This window comes from Adiantum capillus-veneris, chromosome 6 (assembly GCF_014529385.1).
Source record: "Adiantum capillus-veneris isolate H3 chromosome 6, ASM1452938v2, whole genome shotgun sequence".
Taxonomy (NCBI): Eukaryota; Viridiplantae; Streptophyta; class Polypodiopsida; order Polypodiales; family Pteridaceae; genus Adiantum; species Adiantum capillus-veneris.
In genome coordinates this window covers 92,944,034-92,969,873 of record NC_140936.1, presented here as the reverse complement: position 1 = coordinate 92,969,873, position 25,840 = coordinate 92,944,034, and the positions used below count along the sequence as shown (strand labels likewise).

Genomic DNA, 25,840 nt, shown 5'->3' with positions numbered 1-25,840 from the left:
AGGTTGGACAAAGACTATGGTTAGCCAAGTGGGGTCATTGACTAGCCAAAGTGGAATCCTTTGCTACAGAGGCTACATTTCAGTTCTGGATGTGGCCGCAGTGTACAAAGAGGGTCGGATGACCTAGAAAGATACAATGGCAGCATCTCCTAAAATTTAGGGAACTGCTATTTTGGGACCTGAAAATGTGTTGGCATCATTACCTCCGGAATGACAAAAGGAACATTTTCTTACTCTGCCGTGAAGTCAATTGGGCAACCGGTTGGGATATTTTTAGGCGGCAACCCCGAAACGGGAAAATGCTTGTAAATGTGCCAAGTGGCACATTCTGGTGCACTTGCCTCATGCAACAAGAAGTGGCGCTGAATGTAGGAGTGGGAGAGCCTCATTTTCAGTTTTGTCACAGGTGAAGAGCTATGGAGTGCTTGCTTTCCCTCTTATGCACAGTGCGGTGCCAGGAGTGATGCCCTGCACGCTACGCACTGCCCTCTCTCTCCCCTTTGGCAGTATGTTATGCCCCTCTAGTGGGCTCTTCATTTGACCAATGTACAGTTGTGTGGGTTCATGCGCGATTGCCGAGGCAAGAGCCTCTTGTACAGGTACTGGATTAGCTAGCGGCTAATCCCCCCCGCAGGTACAGGTGAATTCGGAGAGGTTTCACGCCAGAAATCTCGTCCGATTCAAAGGGCAAGTAGCCCTACAGGTGCGGGAGCTCGAGGACTTGCTACGGATGCGACCGGCACGCGAAACGGAGCCCGAAACAGTAAATTACAGCGTGCTGTGTATTTTTGTAGGTTTAGGGTTTTGGCCCTAAACGGACCCTAATACCCCCAGGAGGTTCGGGGACGCAAGGGGACCGCTGTATAGGTGATCTGGCGCAATTTCAGGGCTGAAAACAGAGAATTCAGCGTGCTGCAGATTCTCGCCAGGTTTTGCAAAGTGCCCGTATGTGTCGGGAAAGTCGGCCAATGCGTGGGAATACTGACTGTGAAGGGTTCTAGTACAGTTATGTTGCCGAAATCGGGCTGGAACAGTGGAAATTCAGCCGAGTTTGTGCGGGGCAGCTTGTAGGGATCCACAGCATTTATTCCCTCTTTTAAAGAATAAAGAAATACCGAAAGGGGCGCCTAAGTTAGGGGCCAATCTGGTGTCGGTCTTCTCATACAGGTGCATTCTAGCATCTGTATCCCATTCCCCTCTCTTGTGTCACTATAGCGCAGGTAAAATAGACGACTAATAATGGGTGAAAGCTAAATCAAGGTTTGAAGTAAAGTCTACCGCCCTTTTTGGATTGAACAGGCCGGTTTCACCTCCTGCGAATGAGGTGCTGCAGCAGGATGAGCCTCTCTCCGTGCTACTAGTATGTGACGTCCCAATCGAACAGTGTACTGAAAGAAAGGGACACCTGGATGATGTGTTGAGGAGAGAGGGTCCCTCCAAAACCACTCTCCAGGATCCCACTGCATTCGTGCTAGTGGACAGCTCTCCCAAGCCCACAGTCTCCAATGACGAGTCTCTAGAGCTGCTGGGTCAGGATCTATGACACACGTCCTCCCACAGATGCCCACAACTCGGATTCTCTGAAAACAGCACTTTGCCATGTGTGGGGCGTCTACTGAAACTCGTTGTAAACGACTCTCACCCTGTCGCTCAAAAAATAGGGAGGGTACAGTCTCTGAGCAAGCCCAAACTACGATGAGAACCTCCAGTCGTGTGAAGGCCCCCATCCATCTGTGCGCTACTGACTCGAGAGGTGCGAGCCACTCAGCAGGAACTGCCTGTGAGATGTCCTGACACATGCTCTGCACCCCTCTCATGCCTTGTAGCTGGATGCCTTGAAGCTCCTTTGACAAGCCTGAGAATTGTAGCCAGTCACCTAAAGTGCGTGCGGGACCCTCTGCCATGGGACCCCAGGAAACATGAGGCCTACTACCAACCAAGTGGCCTCTTTGAGTGCTAACCATGGGGTTCCAAACAAGGCTTAGGCGCTCCTCCATGCAAGTAGGCTGACGCTGCTCCAGGCCTCTTCGCAGTTGCTCCCAAGATCGGAGTAGACTCACAGTGAAGCAGTCCTCCAGTCTCCTACTCAAGCCAACCCTGCGTATCTCTGTGAAAATCCATTTGGTCGAAGGTTGCCAGGGGCCTCCAGCTTGAGGCACTCTAGCACTAAGCCGCTGAAGCAAGAACTCCTTCCAGGGCTCCTCTCTTGGAAGAATTCCTCTGACGATAAACTTCCCTAGAAGGGCTCTGCTCTGCTATGCTGGGTCTATGATCCGCAACCCTCCCTGAGAACAAGGAAGAATGATGACTTGCCATGCCACTTTGGCCCGGGCTATCTGAGTGTGACGCCCTGACCAAAGGAAGTTCCTGATCAGCCTCTCTACCTAACTGATGCAAGAACTCGAAAAGATCCAACAAGAAGTGATGTACCACATAGTAGCCAACAACACCTAGTTGGCCACTACAACTGTGCCTGCCAGAGAAAGTCGTGCGGAGCTCCAATGCAACAACTTCCTTCTGATGGACAGGAGGAGGAGAGACAAGTCCAAGCCAACCTGACAACCCAAGTATCGAATTGTAGTCTCTGGGGGAATCCATCTAAAACCCGCACCTGGCATCCAATCCGGTGTAGGAGCACTACCAATCGAGAAAGCTACTGTCTTTCTCCAATTGATCAGTGCGCCTGATGCACAACAAAAGGTCTCAAGAGCCTGCTCACACCTGTGAAGGTTGGCCTCCTGGCCCTCCAAGCACAAGGCTGAGTCGTCTGCAAACTCAGCATCCAATAGCTCATCTCCCCAAATAGGGAGCGCTAAGCCACGTAAATCAACCTGCTGTGAAACCAAAAACCTGCTCATCGCCTTAGCATAGAACAGGAAGAGGAAGGGGGCAAGAGGTCAGCCATGTCTGACCGATCGTGTGAGCATGAAACGATCATCTGTACCTCCTGACAAAAGTACTTGACTGTGTGCCCATGTGTAGAGAGCTGACACACCTCTGATCCAAGCATCTGAGAAGCCCATCCCGCGTAGAGTGCCCTCCAAAAAGTCCCAGTCAACTCTATCGTAGGCCTTCTCAAAATCGAGAAGAATTATCACCAGATCATCACCACGGAGCTGTGGAAGGGCATAAGCCTAGAAAAAAGTAAAGATGTTGTCAAGGATACTATGCTCCTTGACAAAACCTGTCTGAGTCCCATGTATAATGCTCTCTAGAAGTGGCTGAATGCTCAAACTCAGAGCCTTGGCTAGAATTTTGTAGGATGAGTTGAGGATGGTGATGGGTCGCCACTGTCGAATCTTATCCAAGGAGCCACCCTCCTTGGGAATGAGGTAGATAAGGCCCTCACTCATGCTGTCAGGCATCTCTCCTGTGTGCAGGATGTACTGAAAAGCGCTGCAGAGATATGAGCCAATCAAGTCCTAGTACTCCAAGAAAAAGCTGGGAGTCAAACCATCCTCACCTGGACAGCTACCACGGGGAAGTACTCTAAGAGCTGCGTGTAGCTCCTCTAGCTGAAGAGGCAGCTCAAGCCTTTGGCGCATCTCCTCAGTCACAAGACAAGGCATCTGTGCCCACACCTGCTCTGTGCATGTATCCTGACGCTCTGACTGAGGCTTTGCAGACAATAGATGACGGTAAAAGTCAGTAGCAACTGCAGGCATGTCCTATGGCTCTGAAGCAACTGACCCGTCGGGCCTCCTCAACTGACCTACCTTGGCATGCGTATGCCGGAGACCCACTGCCTCAAAGAAAGCACTTTCATTCTAAGAATTGGCCGCAACAAACTCGTGAGTACATGTTCTCTTTGGCTATTTGTGGAAGCGGAATGAAATCCATCTTTAGACACGGCTTCCACATGAAAAAGCTCATCTTTCCACACTCTCCAAGCATCATCAAATCTTGACCAAAAATCTGCAACAGACTCGTGCTTTTGCATAAACAAACAAGTGACCTGTTTCCATGCATCTTGGTGAGGAATCACCTTCTTGAACCGCTTCAAAAAGCATCTCTTAAACGTGTCTCAATTGACTTTGCCATCCTGTGACAAGCCCTCAAACCAATCTCTCGCATTACCTCTGACCACCAAGTTGATGCTGCAAGCTTTTGTGCCTCACTTGGAACTGCACGGCATAAACATGTCAAGTGGAACTCATAAGATGGAAGCTAGTCGTCTACATCCTTGCAACCTGTGAAAATTGATGGTTGGAATGGTACCACCATCTTGAAACTCCCTTCGACATACAAAATGTGCATACATCACTGCTCAAAATTCAAATTCTAGGTGCACAACCGCCAACACTACAAGGTGAGTCGAGGTGATCAACACTTGAAATCACACTTAATGGTGACCAAAATATACAAGAAAAACCATCAAAAACTCCGGCCACAAAAGGCCTTTCTCAAACCATTGCAAAACCTTCACCAAACTCCACTTTGTTGGACTCTTTGGAGTAGCCCCAATCCTAATGGCACTGATACAGGGTCACATAGTCTTGCAAAAAGCCGCACCTTCTTCCCGCAATTCCTCGCACACACATATCCATGGAAACCTCAGAACTTCCATAGACTCTCCCAAGTGCAAAATTGAAGAGAAGAAACTCTCATTCACTCCTCCACACACTCGAAAACAGGACGCAAACGCGTCGGGATTGCACTAGACCACCTGTAAGAACCCTGCTTCCTCCCACACAGAGAGAGGTGAAAGTGCTGAGTATTGGCTTCAAAAGTTCTCCTTTAGCTTGAACCATCTCGGCACCGTGAGTGATGTGTCAAATTTCAGCCTTTTCACACCAATTTTGACCATTCTTTGACTTTTTTGGACCCAGCTTTGACCAGTTTTGACCCTCGACGGGCATTTTTCGTGGGAAAAATACCAAACAAACTTTAGAATTTATCAAATTTTGTAACTTGATCCTTGATACCCAAAGTCCTTTGCCACATCCCCACATTCCATTTTTGACCACTTATAGGGCAGTGCACGCATCGCTACATAGTAGGGATCGCAAATAGTCAGTTACCGCATGTGTCAAACTTCCCGAGTGGGTTGAGAGTGCCCACACTTGTTGCTTGCATTATTTACATTCTAAAAAGCTCAAAAACATTTCCTAGAGCCAAAAGAAGCCACTCAAGACCACATCCAAGGCTTTGATACCGTGTCCAGGCACGTGTGTGTGCCCAACCGTTGGCACGTGACATGACTATCTGCCATATATACATCATTCGCCATACTTGAAACCAAATATCAAAATTAGAAAACCTTCCAAATGCATGTATACACCTCTTTTTATACACTATTCCATGCATATAACCACTATTATATACCAAAAGTAGTTTATCTGCGTCCGCAAAAAAGACCGGTCCTCCAACGCCAGGCGGCTCGTGGCAAAAACACTACCAAGAGACCTCCTAGTTGTCGAGGGAGGTCTTGTCCTTGGGTCGGTTGTGTAGGAGGGGGAAAACGACGGAGCAGGGGGCTGGCAGGTGTGATGGGAAGGGGGAAAGGCAGTAGGGGGGGGATGGGGAGGTGGTAGAGGCGGGGGGGAGGTAAGTGGAGCGATAGGAGGGGCTGTTGGTGGTGAGGCCGAGGTGGAAGGGGTGTCCGTCGGCACGTCCTTCTGTACAGGGTCGAAACGATTCCTTGTAAGAACCCACTGCTGCTGGCCTGATGCAGGGCAACCACCAAGGGCTCCGAACTCGCGTGGTGGACCCCGGCGACGTCGGCCACGAACCTGCTGCCAACCCTTCTCCGCCTGGGCACTAGTCTTGGAGGATGCACCCGCATGTGCTCCCTGTGTCCCTGTTTGCTGGGCTTGGTCAGCCTTAGTAGGTTGGGCCTGTGTCGTGGGTTGGGGCCTCCTCCATGGACAGGCCTTCGCAATACGGGCTATCTGTCGACAAATGAAACACTGTTTCGAGAGGCCCGAATACTCCACATTCTGATGGAGCCACCCACCACTCACCCGAGGTAGTAAAACTATCTTCGGGAGGGTGTGGGTGTCTCGAACCAGAACACGGGCTGTACGTATGCCTACTGCTTTGGTAGCAACAGAAGCTGCTGTGCGAGGTGTCTCCAAGACAGTCCCAATCTCGGAACCTATCCTGGAAAGGAGTGGGAGGTAGTCTCTCCTCAGGCCAGGGAAGCAGACTGAGATGGGTAGGTCTACCTCCTCGACAAGAGGATTGGTAGCCGGATCAAAACCATGGCACTGTGGAAAATGATCTCTAGCTGCTCGAATGGCCAGGGGGCTCATCGCAATGACCTTGGACGCCATCTCGGAAGTCTTAAACTCAATATGATGGTAGGCTCCAGGGTGGTCTCGTACGGTCACGTACGTTTTGTCCACGTACGAAGACGGACGGTACTCATCGAACTAGAAAATTTTATATCGTATGACATGGTTATGTACATTCAAAAATAAAAACACGCAATTCTTAAACCTACATTTTACATTTGAGATAATTAGACAATTGATTATCACATTGGACAAGAAGGCAACTTGTAAGTGCCAAGTGCCGACACTCAAGAGTCGAGAGTCAAGACAATGAGATACAATGGGCATGAACGACGATTCACATTACATGTCATAAATCAAAAAGCTAAGTTGAGATTTGATAATGTGTGTGTGTGTGTGTGTGTGTGTGAGAGAGAGAGAGAGAGAGAGAGAGAGAGAGAGAGAGAGAGAGAGAGAGAGAGAGAGAGAGAGAGAGAGAGCGAAAATGAAATGAAATGAAATGTTATATTAATGTCTTCAAAAGGCCAGAATGACCTATGAGACCAAACTGATACAAAAGTGGTGAATCTGTTACAATGTCTGGGTACCTTAGTACTAAAGTACTAAGTGTGAAAAGTGTGAAAGTGTGAAAATAAATGTGAATGTGAAAAACTAAATACAAAGTATTAAATAAACTTCTTAGGAGCATTCTGGGTGTTTGGCTAGAATGCTTCTAATCCTTTGTTGTAGTCTCCTTCGTTAAAGTGTGCTTCTGCATCTCGGTTGTGGTCGTCTCGATTTCCTAAGCTCAATCGCCCTGTCAATGAGGGTGCCTTTGGTATGAATGTGGGTACTCCATTGTGCTGGCTGCTGGCCTCTTGCTTCTCCTTCCACTCATGCTTCTCTCGATCCGAAGAAATCTGTGATCTGCCTCTGAGGCTGTAGTGCTCTTTGTCTTCTCATTAGATTATCCCTGTGATGATGTAGTTCCAGTAGGTACAAGCCTAAGCATCTTTGATCTTGGTATTGCATGACTCTATCTAGAGGTCCAAAGCCTTCTTTAAATAGGCAATGGAAACGCCCATGTATCTCATAGTATACGGTGCAATGGCATATGCAGTGTAATTCTGTCTCCGGCTCCATTCCACATAACTTGCAAATTCTGCTCTCAGGTGGGATTCCCCTAAATCTGCCAAATTCAATTTCCAGCTGGTGTGAGGATGTACGAATCTGACCAAGAGCACATCTCAAACCATGAGATAGGTGGGTATCCATGTAGCTCGGGCGAATCACAAATCCATCTTCAGATAGCTGTAGGAAGTTTTCTTTGTGGTCGGCCATCTTCGTGCCCAATTCTTGTGTAGGGTCTACCCATGTCCTCTTAGTATCCAACTGTATAAGATCCCGACGGATGATTTTATTAATCTTCGTTCGTGTAATTGCCAGTGATGGAGCCTCAAGAGAGTATTGGAAGGGGGGTAATCTTTCGATACTGAACCCGTGGCCCTGAAACCACGAGGACAGATGCGCATACCAGCATGATGTATCCCCTTTCATTGCTAATTGTCGAGAGGATTCGAGGGCCAGTCTAGTATATCGGCAATTATTTGTATCCCACAAACCATGTATAAAGGACACTGATCTGGTAAGAGCTTCAATTTCTATCGGAGGGGCAGCTAGTTCCGCTCGGGTAATCGCGCGTGGTACGCAGGCCTTGGCTCTAATCATTCGGGAAATCATAGATACCAAAGGTCTCTCCATTGACTTCCAATTATCCTGATCCACAGATAGTCCCCAAATGTGGACCCCATAAAGCATAGCCGAAGCCACCACAGTATCAAAGAGCCAAAGTTTTGTTCGTGGTTCTTGAAACTGCACTTGTGAACACATCCTCTCCAACCCTCCCAAGGTTGCAGAGGCTCTGGACAATCTAGCATCCGCTGCTTTCTTAAGAGTAAACTTCGGTCATGCAAATACCACACCAAGGTATGTGTATGCATCTGTGTACTCTACTGTATCCTGGCCATATGCCAATGTAGGGGCCGATCTCCTAACCCACTGCGGTGTGGTGTTAAACACCATAACTTTGGTTTTACCCAAGTTTACCGACAGTCCACTATCCTCTGCGAATTTATGTAATGCATCTAGCTGCCTCTGCATTCCATCTGGTGATTCTGCTATCAATACAATATCATCTGCATACAACAATAAAGGGATCCATGACCCTGCAAGATGAGCACCTTTGTCACCCTCTCTATCAATGTAATCTGATACCTCATCTATGTACATACCAAATAAAGTAGGGGACAGTGGGCATCCCTGCTTTACTCCAACGGTGGAATGAACAATGTCAGAATCCCCTTCTGGAGTACGTACATAACGAGTTACTGACCCGTAGAAGGCCATGATCCCCCAAATAATCTCTTTGGGGACCCCTAACTCTTGCATCCTGCGCATCAATCTGGCCCTTGTTACTGTATCAATAGCTTTCCGAAAATCCACAAAGCAACAATACATCCTTCTCCCGCTTGCTCTTCCTTCCTCAATAATGGCTTTGAGCGTAAGAATATGATCTAAAGTGGAATAACCCCTCCTGAATCCAGCTTGTCCTGTTGCCCTTATGCCCCCATTCTCTGCCCATCTACTATATTTTTGTTCAAGAATGGATGCGTACAGTCGGGTCAATGTGTGACCTACCATAATGGTACGGTAGTTCCCGGGTATCATAGGATCCCCTGACTTGAAAATAGGTACGATAGTAGATAATTTCCAAGATTCAGGTAATCCTTTACACATGACCCGATTAAACAGACGAGCAAGGACTTTTGAAAGTAGATCCCTGGCATGGATCAGATGTTCTGCTACTAAACCATCATGATCATATGCTCTTCCTGTCTTCATCTTATCAATGGCTTTTTTCACCATTTCCGTAGTAAAGAAAGTACTATTAGCAAGGCATGGCTCTAGCGGATCTGGTAATGGAGGCTGTCCAGATACCATATATAATGATGTTACATATTGACCCCAAATCTCAGGAGAAGTAATTGTCGGAGGCGGTGAGTGCTCGTGAAATAAACGCCAGGCCTCATGTGAGTCCTGACTCAAGAATAGCTGATATAAATCCTTCTCCAGTTTGGCTAAAAATGCCCTTTTCTTGCGACGTACTATACGCCGAAGAGCAATCCGAGACTGCTTATATGTGATGATCCCAAGTGTAAGCTCTTTTTGGACCTGGGTTCTCGTCTCTCTGCATTCCTCGTCATACCAACTGTTTTGAGGCATGTTCCCAGATCCTCTTTTCTGATCAGGTTCAGTATGTGGGTATGCCTCTTGTGCTGCTCCATGTAGTATCTCTGTTAACTGAGAAGTAATCTCCTCTACAGTATATACTGGCTTGGCTGCCCACATCCTATTATAGATCTTTTCCACATAGACTGAATCAGTCTCTGGCGTGAAAGTATATCTTGTGTGTGTCTTCTTCCTTTGTACTTGAGAGGCATTGTACTGGAAGGAGATTGATAAGGTCAAGAGAGCATGATCCACTGCAATCCCAACCGGTTTGGGTCCCACCTTAAAGTCCTCGATACTAGAAATGAAGCTTGGTGAAGTCATGACATAATCCACTGTACTGGCCCCATGCCTGTGCGGGAAGCATGTGAATCCCCGAGATAAAGGGAAATTCTCTATACCATTAAGTATGGCCAAACCATGTATAGTTGCCATCTCCATAAGATGTTTCCCATATTCAGTGTGTTCTTTATCCTGTGAGTTTCTAGTAAGCCCCCTCTGTGATAAATCCACTTCTCTGAGCATTTCCTCGGAAGTATCATAGAATACTGCTTGAGAGTTGGCCGTTCTGGCATTAAAGTCTCCTAAGAGAACGATGTCTCCATCTCTAGAGAACTCCTATATGTCATTATTCAATATGGAGAAAGGGGATTGTCCTATAGGTGAGGAGTAGACTGATGTACTTGGAGGGAAGTAGCATATAGCGATATATAGAAATCTACTTGTCTCGGCTCTCATTCTCACCCACATATACCTTGCTTGCTCATCTTTCCTCATAATCTGTAGTAGTGGTTTCAGCTCCTCTTTAAATAAGACTGCTAGCCTCCTTAACCCCGGCTACCCCGTATAGATCTCTTGTCTGGTCGACCAGCTGTTTCCCATAAATAACCCTTCACATGTGGCATAAGCTGTCCCGGTATCTGGTGTGTCTCTGAGTAGAAAACTATGTCTCTATCCCTAAAGGTGTCTTCAAAGGCACCTACATCTAGCCTATATGATGCATTACAATTCCATGCCGCTATCCGGAGCGTTGCCCCATAGGTCTCTCACCGTCATGATGAGTGCTTTTCCAGAACCACTACTTTCCCTCCTCTATAAAAGGCGATTTTCCCCTTTTCTCTTGTTGCCATGATCTCTGGCATCAACTCTTGCATGTGTGCCACTTGTGCCAATGTAAGGTCATCTCCCAGGAAAATACTGGTTTTCTTAAGAGTTGGCCTCTTCTTTAGAAATTCTTTCCTTATTTCTATATTCGAAAGCGGAGAATAAGTGCCCTATCCTTTACGTTTCCCTTCTCATCGATTCCTTTCTTGCCCACTCTCCATGCACTTGTGTGAGTAGGCTCTGTGATGCCCATGCGTTGTAGCAGTTCCTTCACTTCTTCATCGACATTCTCTTTGTCTTTGACTCCTGTGACCCGCACATGCAGAGCCTGATTCTTCCTTTTCTGCTCTTCCTCAATGGTCATATTAATAATGGTGGAAGTAGGTGTGGTCTCGGGCATCTGGGCCTTCCCTTTCTTCGCATCCTCAATCCATTTCTCTGCTTCATCAACCTTTTCTTGTGTCTTAAAAAGACGTTCCGCCCATGAAGATGCCGTTTTCGATTTCTGTTCATCTCCTTCCCGTAGAGCTTTCATCTGATCCTTCATGTCCTCGAGCTCCTTCAACACCGAAGGTTGGTCGTCTCCCTTCTCCTTAGTTGCAGATTTGCAAGCCGCAAGTTCTCCTTTTATCTCCTCGATTATTGCATCTTTTTCCCCCATGTGCTTTTCCATATTTGTTCTCCATGCTTCAAAACTTGCTACTGCCTCATCGAGTTTCTTTTGCATAATGCATTCTGTTATATTTACTTCGGCCTTGATTAGGTTTCGTAATTCCGTTTTCAAGGTCTGAATTTCCTCATTCTGTATCCCCCGGATCTCTCTCCTTAGTTCTCTCATCATGTCTCCATACATGGAGGATCTGTGGCTCTCAGCGCTCGCGTGCATTTCCTTCCTCATATCATCCCTCATATAGTTTAGCTCTGATTTGAGCATCTCCCGGACCTTCTCCATCATTAGCTCATCATGTATCCTTGAGGTTTTCCCAACTCGTAAGGATCCTGGTGATAGTACAGTATCTTTGTTTCTCCGTTTAAATGTAGATGATGTTTTTTTTGGGGTGGTGTACACCCGGCCCTTCCCCTTCGGTAGGCGGATCCATCGAACCCGAGCCACAAATGTGGGGTAGGGTACTAGGGTACTAGGGTACTAGGGTGAGGGGCTGAGAATAGGGCAAAACTAAAAGTTTAACTTAAAAGTTTAACTTAAAACTTAAAAGTCTTTAAACCATGCCTAATTTTTGAAGGCTTCGATACCCTTCGGAGGCACTTTTATCCTTCAGTGAAGGGCAAAAATATTTTTTTTACCCTTCGAAAGAAGGATAGAATATTGAAAAATCTATGAGTAGCCCTTCTAATTTTTGCCTAAATATAGTTGAATGAAGGATAGGTAAAATTTACCCTTCAAATGAATGATTAGGGTCACCTTTCAAAAAAGAGCCTTGCTTTAAACTTTAACGTAGGAGACAAAAGGACTTTCTACGCGTAGATAAATGCAAAAAGGGGGGGTGCCGAGGCGTGCGTAGGATAGGACTTTCTACGCGTAGAGGAGCTTGCAGAGTGGTCGTCAGCAGAGGGGGAAGCGAGCGATCCAGCCAGTTCTCAACGAAGCAGGTTGCCCCTGCACAGCCAACCAACAGAGCACTCTTCAGCCCTGCGCGTTAGTCCTCGGCCTATGAGACAAAACCATGTACATGTTTGTATTCTGTGAGTATCCAAAAAAGGATAAAAGTGCTGAAAAAACAACTGAACTAAAGTGATACAAGACTAGATGTGAGGTCGTACAATGCTACAGTAATCGGATAAGAGGTGGGGTAATACATGTGCCAGTATACTGAGGGGATGGAGCTCTATCTCTACTAGATGTGAAACTATATGCTCAGGGGGTACAATGATGAGATGCAATCTAGCTCCATCCAATAGAAAACTGAGGGTGTAGGATATCATGCATAGGAGGGTAGGGTGTGAAGAGCCCCTGTAGTATGGCAGCTGGGTCGGAGAAGACTCGTTGTATCTCTCTCTGTCTGGCCTTCTCATGCTTTGTCCGAATGTGGTAGATAATATGAGAGAGAGAGAGAGAGAGAGAGAGAGAGAGAGAGAGAGAGAGAGAGAGAGAGAGAGAGAGAGAGAGAGAGAGAAATGAAATAAAATGTTATATTAACATCTTCAAAAGGCCAAAGTGACCTATGAGACCAGAAAGTTACAATGTCGTGGATCTGATACAAAGTCAGAGTATGACAAAAATAAAATGACAAATGTCACAATAAAATACTATGGAATCCTAAACTACTAGGTGTGAACTAAACAGCTAGCTGGGATAGCTAGATCACAAGAGATCCAGCATCGGTCGCTGGCGGATCTCATCAATCTCCTCCATGGTCAGTAGTCTGACCAGGCGTCGTGCATGTCGAGCCAAAGTGATCCGAATCCTCTGATGTAGCCTCCGCCGATGCTGTGTAGTCCTCCGCAGTCGTGGGCGTCTGGATCTTCCTAGCTCAGTCGCTCGGTCGATCAGTGTGCCTCTGGTGTGAGGCGACGAGCTCTGCTGTGGTAGTAACTCCTCCGGGTGTCCAGTGGCAGCTCTAAAGAAATCTTTGATCTGTCTCTGGGACTGGCTAGCCTCTCCTCTCATCAGGCTCTCTCTGTGTTTGCGTAGCTCAAGCAAAAACAAACCCAAGCATCTCTAATCCTCGTACTGCATGACTCTGGAGAATGGTCCAAAGCCCTCTCTGAACAAACAATGGAAGCGGCCTCGTATCTCGTAGTAGACGGGGCAATGGCATGTGTAGTGCAACTCTGTCTCAGGCTCGGAGAGAGAGAGAGAGAGAGAGAGAGAGAGAGAGAGAGAGAGAGAGAGAGAGAGAGAGAGAGAGAGAGAGAGAGAGAGAGAGAGAGAAATGAAATGTTATATTAACGTCTTCAAAAGGCCATAGTGACCTATGAGACCAGAAAGTTACAAGGTGGTGGATCTGATACAAAGTCAGAGTAACAAAATAACCTAATCAATAGTACAAAACAAAGATATATATATATTATGGGATTCTAGATAGGTCGATGTGAGCTAAGCTGAAAAACTAAGCAAAAATGGGCGGCTAGTTGGGATAGTTGAATCACAAAAGATCTAGCATCGGTCGTTGGCGAATCTCATCAATTTCCTCCATGGTTAGTAGTTTGACCGGGCGTCGTGCATGCCTGGCCAGCGTGCTCTGAATCTTTTGACGTAGCCTCCGTCGATGCTGTGTAGTCCTGCGTAGTCGTGGGCGCCTGGATTTCCCCAGTTCAATCGCTCGGTCAATCAATGTGCGTCTGGTGTGAGACGTGGGGGAGCTCTGCTGTGGGAGTGGCTCTTGCGGCTGTCCGGTGTCTGCTTTGAAGAAGTCTGTAATCCGTCTTTGAGACCGGGTAGCCTCACCATTCATCAGGCTCTCTCTGTGTCTGCGCAGCTCGAGCAAGAACAAACCCAGGCATCTTTGATCTTCGTATCCCATTACTCTTGAGAGTGGTCCAAAACCCTCTCTGAACAAGCAATGGAAGCGGCCTCGTATCTCGTAGTAGACGGGGCAGCGGCATGTATAATGCAACTCTGTCTCAGGTTCCATGTCGTACAAGGGGCATTTCCTGGCCTCTGCTGGTACTCCTCTATATCTCCCGGTTTCAATCCGCAGCGGGTGAGACGATGTGCGTAACTGGCCAATAGCACACCGTATCCCATGAGACAGGTGGGTATCCATGTATCTGGGTCTCATCACAAAACCATCTTCCGTAAGCTGGAGAAGGTGGTCTCTGTAGAAAGCCATATTCGTGCCCAGTTCTTGTGCTTGTTGTATCCATGTCCTCCTGGTGTCTAGCTGGGTCAGGTCTTGGCGGATGAGCTTGGTGATCTCCGACTGTGTAATAATGAGAGATGGTGCATCCAATGAGTACTGGAATGGTGGCAGCCTGTCTATGTTGAGCCCATGCGCCTGAAACCATGATGTCATCTCCCCATACCAGCATGTTGTATCTCCTTGTATGGCTAACTGTCGGGAGGACTCAAGTGCTATGCGAGCATATCTGTCTCTGGGAAGTTCCCATGTGCGGTTTATGAAGGAGACTGATCTGGTGAGCGCCTCTACCACTAGTGGGGGGGCCGCCACCTCCGCTTGGATAATGGCCCGTGGTACCGATGCCTTGGCTCTAATGAGCCACAAGATCATAGAGACGAGAGGCTTCTCCATGTTCCCCCATCCGTCTGTGCGACCCGGCCTCCCGTGGTGATCCAATGAAGGTCCCCATATCTCAGCCCCATAGAGCAATGCTGAGGCCACCAAGGTGTCAAAGAGCCAAAGCTTCGTCCGGGGTTCCTGAAACTGAACCTGCGAACACATCCTCTCCAATCTACCCAATGCTGCGTGGGCTCTAGTCAGTCTGGTCTCTGCTGCTCTTCTGAGTAAAAATGTGGGTCCAGAAAAACCACTCCAAGGTAAGTGTAAGCGTCTGTGTACTCCACAGTCTCCTGGCCGTATGTGAATGTAGGTGCTGATCTCCTGATCCAGTGTGGAGTGGTATTAAACACCATAACCTTGGTTTTACCAAGGTTGACAGACAAACCACTTTCGTGGAAAAACGTATGCAATGTATCCAATTGGCGTTGCATTCCCTCTCGGGATTCGGAGATCAACACAATATCGTCCGCATATAACAAAAGTGGAATCCATGTCCCTGCCAACTGTGCACCTTTATCCCCGTCCCTGTCAATGTAGTCAGAAACCTCATCCACATACATACCGAAAAGAGTAGGAGAGAGCGGGCAACCGTGCTTCACCCAAATAGTGGAGTGTACCGGTATTGACAGTCCCTTCGGGGTGCGTACATGCCCTACTACTGATCTGTATAATGCCATGATCCCCCAAATGAGCTCTGTGGGTACTCCAATTTCCTGTAATCTGCGCATCAGTCTAGCTCTGGGTACCGTGTCGAAAGCTTTGCGGAAGTCCACAAAGCTACAATAGATCCGTCTCCCATGAGATCTGCCTTCCTCGATGATGGCCCTGAGTGTTAGGATATGGTCAAGAGTAGAGAAGCCTCTCATGAATCCTGCCTGCCCAGTTGCACGCATTCCTTCCCTCTTTGCCCATCTACTCAGCTGTTGCTCAAGAATGGATGCGCACAACCGTGCCAGTGTGTGCCCAATCATTATAGTGCGATAATTCCCAGGCTCCATGGGATCTCTTGATTTAAAGATAAGTACGATCGTAGATAGGCTCCAAGTGTCCCGTAGGCCCTCAAACATGGCACGGTTAAACATAACTGCTAGAAGCTCTGCTAGTAGGGCTTTGGCATGCATGAAATGCTCGGCTACTAGGCCCTCATGATCATATGCTCTCCCAGTCTTCATCCTGTCAATAGCTTTCTTCACCATCTCAATGGTGAAAAAGACACATGTATGTGGGCATGGGTCGGGGCGGTTGGGCAGGGGCGGCTGTTCAGGTACTGTGTACAAAGATAATGCGTACTGGCCCCAGGTCTCTGTGGAGGAAATAGCAAGGGGGGGGGGGACTGCTCATGAAAGAGCCGCAACGCCTCACGCGAGTCTTGACTCAAGAATAGCTGATATAGATCCTGCTCGAGTTGAGCCAAAAAGCCCTTTTCTTCCGCCGCACCAGGCGTCGAAAGTCCATCTGTGACTGTCTGTGAGTGACGCCCCCCAACAGCACCTCCCTCTGATGTCTGGCTCTAGTCTGGCGGCACTCCTCATCATACCAGCTGTTCTGAGGCATGCTCCCAGATCGGCGGCTCTGCTCAGGCACGAAGATGGCCTTCTACAGAGACCACCTTCTCCAGCTTACGGAAGATGGTTTTGTGATGAGACCCAGATACATGGATACCCACCTGTCTCATGGGATACAGTGTGGTATTGGCCGGTTACGCACATCGTCTCACCAGCTGCGGATTGAAACCGGGAGATACAGCGGAGTACCGGCAGAGGCCAGGACATGCCCCTTGTGTGACCTGGAACCTGAGACAGAGTTGCATTATACATGCCGTTGCCCCGTCTACTACGAGATACGAGGCATGCACGACGCCCGGTCAGACTACTAACCATAGAGGAAATTGATGAGATTCGCCAACGACCGATGCTAGATCTTTTGTGATTCAGCTATCCCAACTAGCCCCCCATTTTTGCTTAGTTTTCGGCTTAGCTCACATCGACCAATCTAGAATCCCATAATATATATCTTTGTTTTCTACTGTTGATTAGGTTATTTTGTTACTGTGACTTTGTATCAGATCCACCACCTTGTAACTTTCTGGTCTTATAGGTCACTATGGCCTTTTGAAGACGTTAATATAACATTTCATTTCATTTCATTTCTCTCTCAGCTCGAGGTAGTCATTTTCTGCTGTGACAAAGCTACATCCACAGCCATATATTCATATGGTCAGTATCTGCGGTGCCAGAGCCATATATACCCATACCACCACACATTACCATCATACCACCACACTGCACATCCCGGTTCTAGATTAGCTTTCATTTCAGCATTTTATTTTCAGTGTTTTCTTTTCCTGACACCCGGACTACCACTAGATCTACATTTATTTGTCTCATAGGCCGACTTCGGCCTTTAGAAGACGAAAATAAATCTTTCTTTCTTCTCTTTCTCTCTCTCTCTCTCTCTCTCTCTCTCTTTCTCTCTCTCTCTCTCTCTCTCTCTCTCTCTCTCTCTCTCTCTCTCTCTCTCAGCCTTCATTGACAGTGTCATTCACTTTGTTTGTGATCATTGCACTCTCTCACTAAAGGAATGGAAGGCTCTCCCTGCCGTAAGTAAAAGAAACCCTTGAGGACAGTTTCGAGCACTCATCTTAAGCAAAGTTCAACATTCACTTCCACTGCACCTTACATCTATCCACCATAGCGCTTACACATATAGGTCCATACCTTGTCTCATAGCATCCAAAAAACATGAATGCTAGATAAAGTACACTATAAAATGTCTCATAACGTATGATACATAGCAATGGAGAAAAAATCAAAGCCCTTAAATCTTTAGTTTGTCTATTCTTTCTCACGTTTTCCCGGCCTAATTGCAAGTATATTCATTTGTAGCACTATATGTTTGAACAATATTCTAATTTTTTAACTCAAGATGGACTTCTTGAGACCAACCCCATTCTTGAAAAATGTATATTTTGAAAGCTCATGTGTTTCTATATCAGCCTCTTGTATAATACGTATTATACATGTATTACAAGTAGTTGTTTTGGACGTACTGTCTCGTACTTGGCTGTTGTGCCTATCTTCACATGTAAAGGAAGCAAAATTCTCTAGTTTAGTCCAAAGGACTCTATGCAAGAACCTCCTCTCCTGATCCGGTGTCTCACCCTAAGCTCTGAAGCAAACTCTCCCCAAATAAGAGATATTTACAATCCTCATGATAGGCCTGCTCACAAGGGGTTTAAACTGCCTTCTGAAAAGCCTGTAGCTTACCACCTTGCAAGCCAAGCTGCACGTCTCCAAGATAGTTACTGAATCCTGGACCATGTAAGGAGAGACTACCGATAATCTAACTCCAATGACACAGCCACCAGAGTCCATGATAGGAGGTTGAAGACTGCCAATTTGAAGCCACCGTGTTCGCAAGTTACCGGATGACTGAGACCCTACTATGCCCATGACCTCTTTTAGCAGAAAATCTATCTTGAAATGTGGCGATACTCTCCTTCAGCAGAAAACCTATCTTGAAATGTGGCAATATTCTCCTAGGTTTCTCCTCTCAAACCCTCGCTAAAGAATGAAGGAAAACCACTGCAGCAGGAAAGCGCCGGCTGTAATGTAGAATGGGACAAGGTCTTCAGTGATGCTGCAATGAGCTTGTCACTGTGGAAAGTATGAGGTGCATGGCTACAAGGTAAGAAATATGTACATCCAGGTGGCATGTAGGACGATTGTTAGATAAACCACTTGGTAGGGCTGTGACATGGCTCATTGCTCTAAAAATTCCGGCAGCGTGCCTTCTATAGTGTTATAGAATGAAAAAAAATTGATTAAAGATTCAATACTTTTTTCAAAGCAAGCAGAACAACTTACCTCCTCAAAGGCTGAAAATCTGTCTTGAACAAGATTCGACAAATCTTCATGCGCCTCTTCATCCGAAGTGGCTGCAGCACCCAAATATACCTTATAATAACAGCATCGTGAAATTCAAGTGCTGCAAATCTCAATGCCTCCAACTTCATTAGTACCTGAAAGACTTTCTGAAAGTTTATCAATGGATGGTAGTGTAAGCTCTGTCCTTACACCTATGCCACCAACTGCTGGACCCCATGAAAAAGGACCTGCAGCCAGATCGACAAAAGCCCATCTGAAACAAAAAAAGCAATCTGAGAACAATGAAGCAGAATTTTTCAAACAACAAGCGTTATGACTTGAGAATGCTTTGATCAGCTTCACAAGATCATAAGCACATTTCAAGCTTTAGTGTCAAACAATATTTATTTTTCAGCACGAGCCCTAGTTAACAAACAATGCAGTGATATTGTGTATGTGTGTGTGTGGAGTGATTAAAGACAACACGATACTCAAGACAACAACCGAAGAGAGCGATATTGTGTGTGTGTGTGTGGAGTGATTAAAGACAACGCAATACTCAACACAACAACTGAAGAGAGCGATTAAGAAGGCAAAGTGATAAATCAATGATAACAGTAGCACCACGTGCCATAAGAATGCTAACTAAGATGCTAGGGGTGTACTCAAGATGACACTGCCCTCGCTCACAATTATATGGTGGAAGCTAGTGAGAATCGCTAGTCCGGTATGCCCTCACACATGGCACGGTTAAACATAACTGCTAGAAGCTCTGCCAGTAGGTCTTTGGCATGCATGAAATGCTCAGCTACTAGGTCCTCATGATCATATGCTCTCCGAGTCTTCATCCTGTCAATAGCTTTCTTCACCATCTCAACGGTGGAAAAGACACATGTATGTGCATGGCGGGGTTGGGGAGGGGCGGCTGTTCAGGTACTGTTACAAAGGTGATGCGTACTGACCCAAGGGCTCTGTGGAGGAAATAGCAGGGGGGGGGGGGGGGGGAGGACTGCTCATGAAAGAGCCGCCACGCCTCACGCGAGTCTTGACTCATGAATAGCTGATATAGATCCTGCTCGAGTCGATCGTCGAAAGTCCATCTATGACTGTCTTTGAGTGACGTCCCCCAACAGCACCTCCCTCTGAAGTTTGGCTCTAGTCTGGCGGCACTCCTCATCGTACCAGCTGTTCTGAGGCATGGTCCCAGATCGGCGGCTCTGCTTAGGGTGGGTGTGTGGGTATGCTTCTGCTGCTGCCTCATGTAATGTCTGTGTCAGTATAGTAGTTAGGTCGTCCAGAGGTCGCCCCGGGTCCTCAGTGCATAGGCGTCTGTAGATTCCGTCCATGTATACAGAGTCCGTCTCTGTTGTGAATGTGTGGCGAGTAGGGGCTGCTACTCGTGGCCTGTGCGCTACACTGAATTGGAAAGAGATGGTCATTGACACTAGAGCATGATCCACTGCCACCCCGACCGGTCTGGGCCCAACTGTGAGATCCTGGATACTAGAGATGAGATTCGGTTGTGCCATGACATAGTCCACCGTGCTGGCTCCATGTCTGTGTGGGAAGCATGTAAAACCTCCCGCAGCACAAAATCTTTGTAGGCCGTTCAAGATGGCCAATCCATGTGCAGTGCCCATGTCTATGAGGTGTCGCCCATACTGAGTATATTCCATATCGTGTGATAGTCTGGAAAGGCCCGTATCTGCCACATCTATCTCTCTTAGCATCTCCTTTGAAGTATCATAAAACACTGCCTGGTGATGGGCAGTCCTAGCATTGAAGTCCCCGAGGATGATAATGTCACCGTCCCTAGAGAACTCCCATATGTCATCATCCAAAATAGAGAAAGGGGATTGTCCCCTGGGTGGTGCATAAACTGATGTACTCGGGGGAAAGTAACAAATAGCTAGATAGAGGTATCTGCCTGTCTCTGCTTTCAGTCTCACCCACATGTACCTGGCTTGCTCGTCCCTACGGGCTATATGTATCAGTGGCTGCAGATTCTCTCTAAATAACACTGCCACTCCTCCCGAGCCTCGCCCTCTGTGCTCTGAGCGTGTCTCCTGTCTGTAGGCTGTCTCCCACCTATATCCACTGATGTGAGGCATGGATTGCCCCGGGGCTTGGTGTGTCTCAGAGTAGAAGATGATGTCTCTTCTAGTAAAGCTATCCTCAAAAGCACCCACATCAAGACGCATAGATCCATTGCAATTTTAGGCAGCTACTTTGAGTGTGGTCCCATAAGTCTCGCACCGTCATGTGGAGCGTCGCTCCAGTATTACTACTTTTCCGTCTCGGTAAAAAACGATCTTGCCTTTTCCCCTTGCCGCTCTAAACTCCGGCATAACTTCCTGCATATGAGCGATTTGCGAGAGGGTGAGATCGTCCCCGAGAAAGATGCCAGTCTCCTTAAGAGTTGGTCTTTTCTTCAGGAATGACTTCTTTGCTTCCATGGAGGGAAAACGGAGGATGAGTGCTCTTTCTTTTGAGGTTTCTCCACTGCCTCCATTTTTCTTTATGTTGCCCACTCTCCATGCCCTTGTGTGTGTCGGCTCATGAATCCCCATCAGGGCTGTGAGTTCTTTTACTTCTTCGTCCACATTGCCTTTGTCTTTAAGACCGCAAATTCTCACATGTAAAGCGCGCACCCTTCTCCTCTGCTCCTCCTCTAGTGTCTGGTTAATGATGTTGTTGGGTGTGGACGTGGGCGTTATCTCCTTGTCTTTTCCTTTCTTGGCCACCTTCATCCATTTCTCGGCTTCGTCCGCCTTCTGTTGGGTTTTGGTAAGAACATCCACCCAAGAAGTCGTCATTTCTTTGTGCTGTTCTTCTCCCTCTTTGATGGCCCGTACTTGTTCCTTGATCGTGTTGATTTCTTCAATTACTGAGGGTTGCAGTTCGCCCTCTTCCAGTGTGTTTCTTGATCGGGCTTCGGCGAGTTCTTTCTTGAGTGACGTGATCTCTTCCTCTTGGGTCGTCACTCGGTCTTCCAGCGTGCTTATCTTGCTCTCTTGGATCAGCACGCGTCCTTCGAGGATGTTTATTGTGTCCCAGAGATTGCGGTTCAACTTGGTGATGGTCTCCGTCATTTCCTCTTTGCATTTTCAAATGGCATCCTCTAGGGGGTCGGCTTTATCGTTTGTCTTCCTCATGCTTGGTCGTTGTCCGCAAGGGGGGGGGGGTTAGATGCACGTGTGCACCCACACTAGCAGCGGTCTCGGCGAGAGGTAGAGCGGAGGCGGTACGGCCCGGGGGTGAAAACATTAGTTAATAGAGGGGGGGGGGGGGGGAAGACATGCTACGCGTAGGAAAGGCGGCGGGGGGGAGACATGCTACGCGTAGAGGTTGGGGGGCTAGGGCAGCGTGCAGCGCGCGAGCAGGGCAGGGCGGCGGGGGTGCAGGGCGACGGGCGTGCGGGGCAGAGGCGGGGTGCAGGGCGGCGGGCGCGTGGATGCAGTGCAGGCGCGGGCGGGAGGGGCAGAGGCGGGGGGGCAGGGCGCAAGCCAGGCAGCAGCGAGCAACACAGAGAGAGAGGGGGGGAATGCAAAGCGCGTGAGCAGGGGGCAGCGGGAGCAGGGGCGGCAGCAGAGCGGGAGGAGAGAGGCGGCAGCAGAGTGCGTGAGCAGGGAGCAGGGGGCAGCGGGAGCAGGGGCGGCAGCAGAGAGAGAGAGAGAGAGAGAGAGGAGAGAGAGAGAGAGAGAGAGAGAGAGAGAGAGAGAGAGAAGCCTAATGGTATCCAAGGTTGAAGCCTAAAGCCTTGGCCCTTAAAGGTATCTAATGTGGGAGTATTCAATGCCAAAAAGTCTCCCAAAAACTGAGCAGTCAAACAGTCAAAACAGACGTTGCCCAATCAAACTGACCATTGGTCGAAACCTGTCGGACTAATCCACCGGACGGGACGAGAATGGACGGGACTGAATGGAATGTTCCGTCCGACAGACGAGAACAACCCTGATGGTAGCCACGCCGGAGAAGATGAACATCGATGATCGTTCCCACCTCTGCTAGAAGGAGGGCCTGGAGGAGATCACACACCTCCCCTCTACTAGGTTGGGTGCTGATGATCTTGCAAATAACAGAGGTGGCTTGAAGACGCGCCACCTCTGCCGCTAAGCTCGCTTGCTCTGTCCGTGAAAGAGCAAGTCGGATGGTGGGCTGGGCGGGGTTGGGCGAGGGGACTTCTTCGGAGTCCCTTTGTGGTGAGGCAAGAGCAGCCATCCCTGTCTTCTACTGCTGGCGGGGGTGGTGGTGACGCGACCTTTGTTGGTGCGAGTCCTCTCTCTGAAGGGAGACCGAGCACCAAATGAAGGCTGTACTACAGAAGGGGTGGGGATTATGGATAACGCAGGCTAAGGGGTGTCAGCGTGCCAAGAGGAGGGGGCAGCGCGTGCAGCTGGTGGGAGTGCAAGCGTATGTGGGTGCAACCGGTGCAGGGGCAGGGCGGGTGGCTGCTGGCGGAGGGTAGCGTGCGAGGAAGAGGGTGGGCAATGGGTGAAGGGAGAAAGGGGGCAGCAAGGGCGATGGGGCAGGGCAGCGAGTGAGAGGAGAAGGAGAGGGTAGCGCGAGTGGGCTGTGGCCCGGGGTGGGGGGCAATGGCGTGGAGCAGCAGAGCAGCGAGTGACTCATCTACGAGTTTTCTGCCATAAGTAAAAAACTCCTCTGTACTGTACAAGAAACCACCTTTCTGTACAATTTCCAACACACTGACTGCATGAGAGTTGCTGATGAGACAGTCCATTGTATCTGCTGGTGATGTCTTTTAGGCTTGGGCAAAATAGATTAACTACCACACACACACACAAACTGTCATACATATATTGAACATTCAAGTAACACCCATGGAGTGATGGCATGCGCACACAAACATAATGTCATGCATACATCTGTATCATTTGACTTGAAGCATTGTAAAGGTTTTGGGGATAGAGACACATTTGTGCACTTGTACATGCATACACACGTGTGTATGCATGAGCACTGTTGGGTTATCAGTCAATTTACTTCTGAGATTTCTTACATGTTTTTTACAAAATGGTGGATGCACAGTCCCGACTCAAAAGTTCAATGGCAAGTAGATGTGGATAGCATCTCCTATCTCTTCTCAAGTTTGGTGCACTACTTGCAACTCGGGACGGCCTATAACATCTTTGTTTTGAACCCAAAACGTGATGCAACACAAAGTTCTTATGGTTATAGGTAAACTCCTAAACTCTAAGATTGTGATCAAGACATTAGGCATGGATATTTAAAATTTTGGGCACCTTTTTTGTAGGCAGGGTCTCTCTGGTGCAGAAATACAGTTTTTAAAAGAGGTGAGCGTGTTCCCTGATGCAATCAACATCTGGCAGGGCTGCATTGTACTTCTTTATTTTCTTCTTTTTTGGGTATTTTGGGAGGAAAAGAAGATAGTGCCTTTGAAGGCCTTCAGGTGCATGGCTTGAATACAGTCAAGTTGTTGCATATTATTGACCTTCGAGATATGATTTTCACAGAACCTTAACTTTGACTATCTCCAAATTACTTTGCAGCCATGAAAGTGGTTGTCTCTTTTGTGAGTTTTGTTAAATTAAAAGAAGTCAAAGATTTTATAGCTTTATCTTCTGCAGTGGCTGTCTTAGATTCTGTTTATGTGCCTAGTAGTCTTTGGCTTTGAATGGGTTTTGTCAATACTCTAGTCTATGCTTAGGTGAGCTTTAACACATAATAGTTTGTATAACAACATTTCTGGCAAGCTAGATTTTAGAGTTCTCTCGTGGCGATAAGAGTACAATTAGATTAAGAGAGCCAGGCTGTTTACATCATGATACACATTTTGTGATGTGCTGGGATAGTAAGCTTTCCACTATATCTCTAATCAAGGCGTCCTTTACAATTGGGCAGGATGACGAAGCTCGATTGGCTCTCCTGAGATCAAAGCCATCAAAAATCCCAAATCCTTTAGGTATGAATATGATGGGAGTGAATAGACCTTCATGTTAAGGGTGCGTTGTTCTGTGATTTATGTGTGGTAATTGCTGATCTAGACATGGATAGGAGAAGTCGGCCCCTTTATGAGCGGCACCCTATGCTGAGATTTGCCTGGACCATGGCAGATACTGTGGACATGGTAATAAGGTTTCCAAACAATTGCATCATTTGAGGATAGAGAGTTTTTGAGGAGCTTCAGTCAAGTCTGCTGAACTAAACAAGGTTAACAGTTGTACAATGGTTTTGTTTCTCCAGGATCACTGGGTTGATGCCAACCTTAATGCTTTAAGCACAGTGGAGAAGTCACTGGAGGGTAAATCACCCTCAGATGTTGTAATAGCCAAGGCTCAGGAGGTATTTTAAAGATACTTTGTTCTTGATTTGAATGTCATTGATGAATAATTATTTGCTTTTTCTGAAATGCCTAAGTTTTCAGATCTTGCATAAAGACGGCTCAGGCATAGGCTCAGCGCTTCGAAGAGAACTAGGGCAGGAAGAATATGCAGGCCTTCATGCAGATTGTCTTGTCGATACATGGGTTGGGAATGAAAGGTTGTGCTCATGCTATTTCACTTTTCTACTAGCTGTTTTGCATCTGTTACTATGCTGGGTCGCAAATGACTGCAAAGGTATACATGTGTTGCACATCTTGTTGGTCTTTAAGTTTATAGACAATTTGATTCTAGCAGGATCGCGAGCCAAACCAAATATTTTGGGGAGACCCCTAGCTATGACTTGCAAGAATATTATGTTATGTCAGATACCAGTCCATCAATGATTAGACGACAAAGCATTGCTGGGCTGCTCTTACATCTCAGGCAGCATGCTAGAGCTAGTAGACGAAGACAATAGATACACACATTCCATAAGGCGAAGAACACCATCTTACTTATTTGCAGATGAGAAGCATCAGTCTGTGCTAGTCTTCCCTTGATCTTTGATATATTTGGCTGCAAGACGAGTAGGAATGGGTTTTGTACTGGAACAGGAGACTCCACCGTTGTGTAGCATATTCAGGTGAAGTTAGAAACGAATAACCTACTTGGTGGATTTGCAGTGTGGCTTTTGGAGGCTCTATAGGTTGACTTCTATTTTGGTTAAGAGTCATTCCTTGCTTTTAGGGTGCAAGCGAATTAATAGCGATTCTCACTAGCTTCCACCATCTAATTGTGAGCGAGGGCAGTGTCATCTTGAG

General features: G+C 47.4%; 1 protein-coding gene across 1 annotated transcript in view; it reads left to right on the top strand.

Annotated features, from left to right (window-relative positions):
• The window catches only part of LOC147455896 (uncharacterized), a 152,356-nt gene that overhangs the window by 65,320 nt on the left and 61,196 nt on the right, over positions 1 to 25,840 (top strand). The window contains exons 7-12 of the mRNA XM_086514524.1: positions 23,725 to 23,874; positions 23,951 to 23,990; positions 24,559 to 24,619; positions 24,702 to 24,784; positions 24,901 to 24,999; positions 25,082 to 25,197. Of these exons, the coding sequence (XP_086370650.1) occupies positions 23,725 to 23,874; positions 23,951 to 23,990; positions 24,559 to 24,619; positions 24,702 to 24,784; positions 24,901 to 24,999; positions 25,082 to 25,197 (549 nt within the window). The remainder of the gene's footprint in view (positions 1 to 23,724; positions 23,875 to 23,950; positions 23,991 to 24,558; positions 24,620 to 24,701; positions 24,785 to 24,900; positions 25,000 to 25,081; positions 25,198 to 25,840) is intronic.